The 10,187-nt window shown below is 35.2% G+C and overlaps 1 protein-coding gene across 1 annotated transcript; it reads right to left on the bottom strand.

The window, feature by feature from the left end:
• Nucleotides 1-4,050: 4,050 nt before the first annotated feature.
• Nucleotides 4,051-9,617, bottom strand: LOC133321536 (photoreceptor-specific nuclear receptor-like; the record flags this gene model as incomplete). Its single annotated transcript, XM_061530621.1, has 8 exons — nt 4,051-4,233; nt 4,309-4,473; nt 8,044-8,214; nt 8,290-8,507; nt 8,663-8,751; nt 8,848-9,145; nt 9,351-9,406; nt 9,503-9,617. Coding segments are annotated over 8 exons (1,295 nt in total), but the record flags the coding sequence as incomplete, so codon positions are not given.
• Nucleotides 9,618-10,187: the final 570 nt, after the last annotated feature.

Genomic DNA, 10,187 nt, shown 5'->3' with positions numbered 1-10,187 from the left:
TTTTTGTTGTTGTGGTTGCTTCCTTGTTGTTTGGCTGCCTTGATTTTTTCGGCACACACAAACGAAGACGACTGCACGCACACACACACTCGCCTATCCGCGACGACGGCACACTTGCAAACTTCGTTTTGCACTTGTTTTTTTACCGCATTAATTTCTTTCTTTTCAGAAAAACTTTCTATATTTTCCTCTTATATTTTATTTATTAAATACAATTTTCACATTTTTTGGAAATAATTTTCACTGAAATTTAGTTATTTTCCCAATTTCACGACACAAAATAACTTTGTTGCTTTTCACCCGATTGACGTCTAAAATAACACTTAAGGCTGCTTACGGTCCTTTTTGCACAGATAGATACTTTATCGCAATTATCTTTTTTGGCGCTCAGGCACTGGCACGCTCTCTCTCATTGCTGGCTGGCTCTCACATCAAAACAAATGTGTGTGAATGTGTGGTTTAGCCATTGGCCGTTAGATGGCTCTGTTGTATGGGGGGCATATGGTGAGAATGTGAGACTTAAGATGACAGTTAAATACAACTCTGCGTTACATGTAAACAAAAATAAAACACAGTGGGATAAAAGATTGAAAACATTTTTTACATAATAAAATAAATAAAAAAATGTATTAAATAATTTATATATAATATTGTAAAAATTTATATATAATATTTAATAAATATAAATTTATAAAGTAAAAATAAAAAATTAATCTACACTAATAAAAGAGAATGATTTAACGATTCATTAATGCCCATACGAAACGACTGTAGCTAGAATCTTGAAATTTTGGATGATGGTCATTCTTGGTCCAAAGGTGAAAGATAAGGCTGGGATTTTGGAAATTTGTACTAGAACGGTACGAAAAGTACTAAGTGTGATTTGTATTTGCCCAACCGGTGGAGCTACTTACTTACTTAGCTGGCTTATTACAGAACGGCTGTTACATAAGCCGAGCTTAAATAAGATTTCCAAGCGCGTCGGTCTTGTGCGCAAATCCACCAATTTGGAAGACCACGTTCCAAGATATTGTTTTCTAGCTGGTCTTTCCATCCAATTCGTGGCCTTCCCCTTCTACGGGAACCATCAGTAGGCTCGTTTTTATATGCCTTTTGAGCTGGGGCATTCTCATTCATCCGCACAACATGGCCTAGCCACCGTAGTCGCTGTAGCTCAATACGACTGACTATGTCGATGTCCGCGTATAAATTGTAGAGCTCGTGGTTCAAACGAGTAACATGTGTTGTTTGGTGTATAGAGTGTCATTTCTGTTCACCTTTGCGTCTCGTATGACCTTTTCCAGTAGGATGTTAAAAAGATCACACGACAAACTGTCACCTTGTCTGAATCCTCTTTCGGTATTGAAGGGCTCCGATAGGTCCTTTCCTACTTTTTTTATTTTGGAGGCACAAATCGAGCTGGAATCCTGAAATTTAAAATTTACATTACCGTCGGAGTTTACATTACCGTCGGAGTTTTGGGAATTTTTTACTGATATGTACGAAAATTACTAAATCGTACTATAATTGGTACAATTTGGATTTGAATGAAACGATAGAGCGGAAACAATGACATTTTGAGTCAGAATCACTGTAGGGGTGTAGGATTGGGGTCTGGATTCAGTTTAAGCAATTTATATTTATGGGTACTAAATTTGGTACAATTTGAATATTAGGCGAACCAATAGTGCTGGAATCATGAAATTTGGAGTCATGATTACTGTTGAGGTGTAAGATCGAGATATGTAGGAAGTCTTAAAAATTTTTACTGATGTGTATTAAATTTGGTACAATTTGAATTGTGGGCGAACCGATAAAATTGGAATCCTGAAGCTTCGAATTAGGATCACTGTGGGGGTGTATGATTGGGGTATGTGGGAAGTTTTTGAAATTTGTACTACTGTGTACTAAATTTGGTACAATTTAAATTGTGGATGGACAGATAGGGTTGGAATACTGAAATTTGGTTTTAGAATCACTGTGGGGATGCAGGATTGGTGTATGTAGAACATTTTGGAAATTGGTACTACTGTGTATTAAATTTGGTACAATTAGAATTGTTGGTGAACCGATAAAATTGGAATCCTGGAACTTGGACTTAGCATCACAGTGAGGGTGTAGGTTTGGGGTATGTAGAATGTTTTGGAAATTGGTACTACTGTGTACTAAATTTGGTACAATTTGAATTGTGGGCGAACCGATAGAATTGGAATCCCGAAGCTTGGATTTAGGATAACTGTGGGGGTGTAGGATTGGGGTATGTAGAAAGTTTTGGAAATGGATACTACTGTGTACTAAATTTGGTACAATTTGAATTGTTGGTAACCGATAAAATTGGAATCCTGGAACTTGGATTTAGGATCACTGTGGGGGTGTAAGATCCGGGTATGCAGGAAGTTTTGTTGGATGGTTGAGATGGGTACTCTTGGAAATAATGTGTGCTAAATGGAACAAAATTTTGTACAATTTGGATTTAGGTGAACCTTAAGAGCTCGAATCATTGTGCTCAAATTTAATTTATGGTCGATATTATTGTGTGGATTGCTTAGTTTTTCCGACATAGGCAGTTTTCTGTGAAAATAATATAATATGTTAATACATTTTTAAAAATATATTCCACATTCGCTAACGAAGTAGCGGGCATATGCTAGTATTATATAAGGCGTGAATTTTTTAAAGCATATTTTTTAGGGTCTACACAAGCCGTGTATTTTTTTTAAGCATCTTTATCAGAGTCTATATATGGCGTGAATTTTTAAAACATATTTTCAGGGTCTATATAAGGCGTGGATTTTTAAAGAATATTTTTCAGTGTCTTTATAAGACGTGGATTAGATTTCTTAAAGCCTATTTTTCAGAGTCTATATAAAGCTTGGTTTTTTTAAAGCATATTTTTCAGAGTCTATATAAGGCATGGATTTTTAAAGCATATTTTCAGGGTCTATATAAGGCGTGGATTTTTAAAGAATATTTTTCAGTGTCTTTATAAGGCGTGGATTTTTAAAGCATATTTTTCATGGTCTATATAAGGCGTGGATTTTTTAAAGCATATTTTTCAGGGTCTATATAAGGCGTGGATTTTTTAAAGCATATTTTTCTGGGTCTATGTAAGGCTTAGATTTCTTAAAGCCTATTTTTCAGAGTCTATATAAAGCTTGGTTTTTTTAAAGCATATTTTTCAGAGTCTATATAAGGCATGGATTTTTGAAGCATATTTTTCAGAGTCTATATAAGGCGTGGATTTTTTAAACCACATTTTTCAGGATCTATATAAGGTGTGGATTTTTTAAACCATATTTTTCAGGGTCTATATAAGGCGTGGATGTTTTAAAGCATATTTTTCAGGGTCTATATAAGGCGTAGATGTTTTAAAGCATATTTTCAGGGTCTATATAAGGCGTAAATTTTTCAAAGAATATTTTTCAGGGTCTATCTAAGGCGTGGGTTTTTTAAAGCATATTTTCAGGGCCTATATAAGGCGTGGATTTTTTAAACCCTATTTTTCAGGGTCTATATAAGGTGTGGATTTTTAAAGCATATTTTTCAGGGTCTATATAAGGCGTGGATTTTTTAAACAAAACTTTTCAGGGTCTATATAAGGCGTGGATTTTTTAAACCATATTTTTCAGGGTCTATATAAGGCGTGGATTTTGTAAACCCTATTTTTCAGGGTCTACATAAGGCGTGGATTTTTTAAACCATATTTTTCAGGGTCTATATAAGGCGTGGATTTTTTAAACCATATTTTTCAGGGTCTATATAAGGCGTGGATTTTTTAAAGCATATTTTTTAGGTCTTTACCAGACGTTTATATTTTAAAAAATAATTTTCAATTTCTTCAAAGAAATGTTCCACAAAAGTAAAAGTGGAAATATGATTGTATTTCATTTTTAATTTTCTTTATTTATATCCACTTAATAATCGTTATTTATTTTATTTTTTTAGTTTAGTTTAAAATTACATCATTCAATATGGTAACAGTTATGATAACTATAAAATTGCAATAAATTATTTTTTTTTAATTAAATACATTTAAATATATTTTTTTAATTAATTTTTATACATATCGCAAAGGACCTTTTCCATCGGTGTATTACCAATGGTCCTTTGAAAATAAATTAGCTCGATTTTATGTGAATTTATCGCTCTCAGTAGCGGCAACATTAACAGTAAACGTCCAAAGCGGGCCACTTGCGCAGTAAACTGTGATTTGGTGTGCTGTGCCAACATAACCTAAAAGAAGACGAAGAAATTAATTTTTAATTTTTTTTTTAATTATTATAAATTTGTTAAAGTTCCTTTACTTACATGTGCCTGATCTTGTAAATTTTCAATTTGTGCCGGCTCCTTGAGACCCCTGGTCTCTGGGCGAAATAGCACAATGGCCTTAAGGCAGGCAAATTCGGCGGGATCAACAATGACTGCCTTGAATTTGCAGAAAATTTCATATAGGGTGCGAACATCGGAGGCAATCTGAAAGAGGGCAGAGAAAAAAAAAAATTTTAATTGCTTGTAAATAATTTTTTTTTTTTGTATATTTTATTGAAAATATATAAAATCTTTTTTATAAATCACAATACTAGAAAAAATTGGTTTTATAAAAAATTGTCTCATTTTCAGTAATAATTTTTTCGTTCTCAACTGTTTTATTATGAAACATTTAAATTCAAATATAAACAGCTGTTTATATGGTGCGGAAATTCACAGTTGCAAACTCTCTCGCTCATTCACATTTTTTCTCTCAGCACAGCGACTCCTTCTTCGCTAATCATTCACAATACACACATACCCAATCTCATATGGATGAGAGATTGATATGAAGCCGTTTTTACATCACATGTAAATATGGCCTTACCATGTTTACATTTGGTAGACTTTGTATGGGTTCTGCAATTATCTACACAACACATCATTGGATCCGGTCTTGGCTACTGAACACAGCTAAGGAAATGGCATATGTTTGAGTACGAAACACAGCCCATACCCAATAGGAAATATATCGCGAATCAACATGAAACACATGTAGTTTGTGTCTGGACTAAACACGGACCCATGACAATTCTATCATAAACAAAAACCTTTCATAAATGGTAATAGAAGCACCAAAGGAAATTTTTTTCAAAGGACAATAGACTTATTCAAGGAATATCTCGAGGACTCACAGAAGCCTGGAATTTTTTGGAAATATTTTTAGAACTCTCAGAAGCGTAAAATGTTTAAAAAATAATTTTTAAGGACCTTTAAAAAATAAAAATCTTCAATGATTTTTAAAAAAAAAATATTTTTCAAGGATTCACACAAGGCGTGGTCATTTTTATGAATATTTTTCAAGAACTCACCAAAAGGCGTACTATAGGCATGGAAGTTTTAAATACAATTTTAAGGACTATGTCATAGTTCTTGGATGGGGATTTTTAATAGAATATTTTTTAAGGATTTTCAAGCATCAAAAAGGCTGGGAATTTAAAATAGATTTTTGACAGATTCTCAAAGACTGTAGGTATGGATTTTTATCCTTTTCAAGGACTACAGACGTGATATTTTTTAAGACATTTTTAATATATTTGAATCCACAAAAAAGGCGTGGTTGCTGAAAGTTCATTTTGAAAGACAGTTTTGAAGGACATTTTTCTTACGAATTCGAATAAAAGATTTCAATGACAATACGCGTGGATTTTTAAGGACAACTCTTAAAGGATTTTTTGAAGGACATTTATTTCGATTTTGTCTAGGAGTATAGGTGCAGATTTTAAGGGTAAATTTTGGGATTTTTAAAGACAGATTTTAAGGACTAAAGGAGTAAAGGAGCAGATTTTCAAGGACATTGAAGCTTGGTTTTTTTCAAGTATGTTCATGATATTTAAAGACACGCGGGAATTTTTAAGGACATGGCTTTTTACGACATTTTTCTAAGGACTTTTTTTCCAATTACTACAGTCGTAGATTTTTAAGGACAATTTTTTTCAAGGACAATAAGCGGAGATTTTTATGAACATTTTTTTCAAGGACTATAGGCGTAGATTTTTAGCGACATTTTTTTCGATTACTATAGGCGTAGATTTTTAAGTACATTTTTTTTCAAGGACATTTTTTCAAGGTCTATAAGTGTAGATTTTGACGGACTTTTTTTAAGGACATTTTTTTCTAGGACAATAGGCGTATATTTTAAGGACATTTTTTCAAGGACTATAGGCGTAGATTTTTAAGGATTTTTTTTCAAGGACTATAGGCGTAGATTTTTAATGATATTTTTTCAAGGACCATAGGCTTAGATGTATAAGGACATTTTATTCTAGGACTAGATGATGTTTAAGGACATTTTGTTCAAGCACTATAGGCGTAGATTTTTAAGGACATTTTTTCCAAGACTATAGGCGTAGATTTTTAAGGACATTTTTCCAAGACTATAGGCGTAGATTTTTGAGGACATTTTTTTAAGGACTATAGGCGTAGATTTTTAAGGACATTTTTTCAAGGACTATAGGCGTAGATTTTTAAGGACATTTTTTCAAGGACTATAGGCGTAGATTTTTAAGGACATATTTTTTCAAGGACTATAAGCGTAGATTTTTAAGGACATATTTTTTCAAGGACTATAAGCGTAGATTTTTAAGGGCATATTTTTTCAAGGATTGTAGGCGTTGATTGTTAAGGACATTTTTTTAAGACTATAAGCGTAGATATTTAAGACATTTGTTTTTCAAGGACTAGATTTTTGAGGACAATTTGCGGATTTTTAAGGACATATTTTTTCAAGGACTATAGGCGTAGATTTTTAAAGACATTTTCATGGACCATAGGCGTAGATTTATAAGGACATTTTGTTCAAGCACTATAGGCGTAGATTTTTAAGGACATTTTTTCCAAGACTATAGGCTTAGATATTTAAGGACGTTTTTCAAGGACTCTAGGCGTAGATTTCTAAGGACAATCTTTCAAGGACTATAGACGTGGATTTTAAGGACATTTTTTCAAGAACTATAGGCTTAGATTTTAAGGACATTTTTTTCAAGGCCTATAGGCTTAGATTTTTAAGGACTTTTTTTCAAGGACTCTAGGCGTGACAATCTATAGGCGTAAATTTTTAAGAACATATTTTTTCAAGGACAATAGGCCTAGATGTTTAAGGACATTTTATAAGGACTATAGGCGTAGATTTTTAAGGACATATTTTTTCAAGGACTATAGGCGTGGATTTTAAAGGACATTTTTTTCAAGGACTATAGGCGTAGATTTTTAAGGACATATTTTTTCAAGGACTATAGGCGTAGATTTTTAAGGACATATTTTTTCAAGGACTATTGGCGTAAATTTTAAGGACTTTTTTTTCAAGGACTATTGGCGTAAATTTTAAGGACTTTTTTTCAAGGACTATTGGCGTAAATGTTAAGGAAATTTTTCCAAGGACTATAGGCGTAGATTTTTATGGACTTTTGTTTCAAGGACTATATGCGTAGATTTTAAGGACATTTTTTCAAGGACCAAAGGCGTAGAGTTTTAAGGACATTTTTTCAAGGACCAAAGGCGTAGATTTTTAAGGACATATTTTCAAGGACTATAGACGTATATTTTTAAGTACCTTTTTTTCAAGGCGTATTACTTAAGGACATTTTTTCCATCGATGAAGCTGTATATTTTGTAAGGACATTTCATGATGGATTTTCAATGATCAAAGTTTTTATTTTTAATGACATTTCTTCAAAGATCAAGGGGTATTATTTTAAGTATAAAATCCAAGTTTCAAGGATTTTATTTCGAAGGATATTTTTGTTAATAAATGTGATTTTTAAGTGACATTTTTCAAGGATCTAGGGATATATTTTATAAGGACATGTTTCCAGGATGAAGTCTTAAATTTTTATGGATATTTTTTTAAAGACTTTCAAGAACTATGTACTTAGTTTTTTAAGGACAATTTTGAGGCTTCGATTTTTTTTTAAATTTTTTCAAGTACGATTTTTTCCAAGTACCTCTATTGTTTTTTTTTTTTTTTTTGGAAGACCTACGATTTTTGTGGGTCCTGTGGATTTTCATTTTTCTTACCTCTTCCTTGGTCATACAATTATTATTCCCACTGCCATTGGACGATGCCTCATGGTTATTACAATGTTCCGTCACCGAAAACAGGTGGCAATTGGCCACATCCAGCGGCAGACACCATTGTATGGCATTCAGCAGGAATAAATCCGACCAGGATTCTTCCAGCAAAATGACCTGGAAATAAAATTATAAAAAAGAAGGATATTTAAAGGACTCTTTCTATAACAAACAAATCCGAAAAAAAATTACCTGATCCCTAAACGAAAGTCCCGCAAAACTGGGCAGATTTTTGGCCCATTTCACGGCCATAAACAGAAGTCGAGCACTGGTCTCATAGACCGTCTCGTGTTGTTGGACATAAAGGTTAGAGGACATGATTTGGGCTATGTCAAATTGCATCAAGGATTTGTCACCATTTGCCATCGGTTCGGGATCATCGTCCTCGTTGGTGACATCAATTGAGTCGTCTGTAGGGAAAGATGGAGGAGGAAGAGAGAGGGGGAGGAAGAGAAGGAGGGGAAGAGACAGAGAGGGAGGGAAAGAGAGAGAGAGGGGTAGGAGAGAGAGAGAGGAGATTTTATTTCTAATTCTTTTTTTGGTATGTCCCGTTTTTGAGTCTTACCATCATTATCCATTATGGGACTGGCGGAACTTATGGACGACACACTGCCACCACTGATGACCTCCTTTTTGTTGTTGTTGTTCTCATTACTGCTATTGTTGTTGTTTAGAGCCACTGCTGCAGCAAACGAATGCAAATGTAAGTAGGGATCCTGTCGCACATAAAACAAATTATGCGGACCACACTTACCATTTTCGGGTGGTGGCGAACAGGGATCTATGGAATTGCTGCTTGACGAATTGGAGGAGGACGAAATGGTGCCGCCACTCGATGAGAGATCAAGATAACGTTTATCTTTGGTGGTAACACTGTTCGCATGGCTGTTGTTGTTGGCGGCAGAGTGGTAGAGGTGATTGTTGTTGAACATGGGAAAACCACCAGGACCACCGGCGCTCTGATTCATGCCCGAGGACAATTGCATTGAGGTGGCGGCCGCCAAGTGATTGTGATGTAATAGACGTCCTGTTGGCAGGCCAGAAAGGGCTGCAGAGAAAGAAAACAAAATGGGTGGTTAATTGAAATACTTAGGCGGAAAAGTGCCCGTACAAGGTGCGAGGAGGATGAGATGAGTAGAGGTAGATCAAAGCACGTTTTCACACTCTTGGCCCCCATAGGCATTTCATCCCCACCCCACTCCTCTCCAGAAGTTTCCAAAAGTAACATCATTTGTAGCTTTCTTAACACTTACATGGTGGCGGTAGTAAAGCAGGTCCATAGCAAGGCGGCGACAATAAAACGGGTGGTCTACAAAAATGGCCCAAAGGTAGGAGAGAAAACCAGGTTGAATCATTAGCAAGAATATGCAAAACTTAGTTCTCACACACACACTCTCCGACTTACCCAAAAACGCCCACGGCCACGGCTGCCTCACGCAAGGCCCTTCCATGCTCCATCTCCCGCAGTGTCTCTGGCCGAATGGTGGCGGTGTTTCGTGGTTGACGTTCATTTTGCACGGCTGTAATTGGTAACAGATGAAAAGGTTAGTTAGTAGACAATGTTATGTGTGACAGGGTGTGTGTATTAAATAAAATTCCCCCTCCCCCTTTCCCCCCTCCCCTGCTCGGTCACCATATGTGCCTGTGATTTTATTTTTATGATGAATTGTTTAGCCATCCTGTTTAGCGGGTTATTGTGGTAACATCAATGAGGTGAAGGAGGGGTGTGTGTGTGTGTTTGCGGAATTTGATGAGCTCTCTCTCGGGCTCAGCAGGTTGTGTGTGTGTGTCTGACTACGAATTTATGCATTTGATGGCATTTCATTGCGGGACTATTTTCTGGTTACGTAATCAATCTCAAACAGTGCAGCATCACTGCAGTCGATAGTGAGTGGGTTGGTCACCGTAGTGGGCGTGTAATGATGTTGCTGGAGATTGGAATCTAATTTGTTGTCAAGTTTTATGGAAATTTTTTTGTATGCGGCAGTGATGGGAAAATTTATATTTCGATGGGGAATTTTCTCACGATGTGGATTTTTAAAAATATTTTTTACAGATCCACACAAGGCGTGAGGTGGTGTAGGGGATGC

Source organism: Musca vetustissima, unplaced genomic scaffold (genome assembly GCF_032173495.1).
Source record: "Musca vetustissima isolate MV318-11 ecotype Yass unplaced genomic scaffold, APGP_CSIRO_Mvet_v1 utg392950, whole genome shotgun sequence".
Taxonomy (NCBI): Eukaryota; Metazoa; Arthropoda; class Insecta; order Diptera; family Muscidae; genus Musca; species Musca vetustissima.
This window is presented reverse-complemented; position numbering and strand designations above follow the sequence as displayed.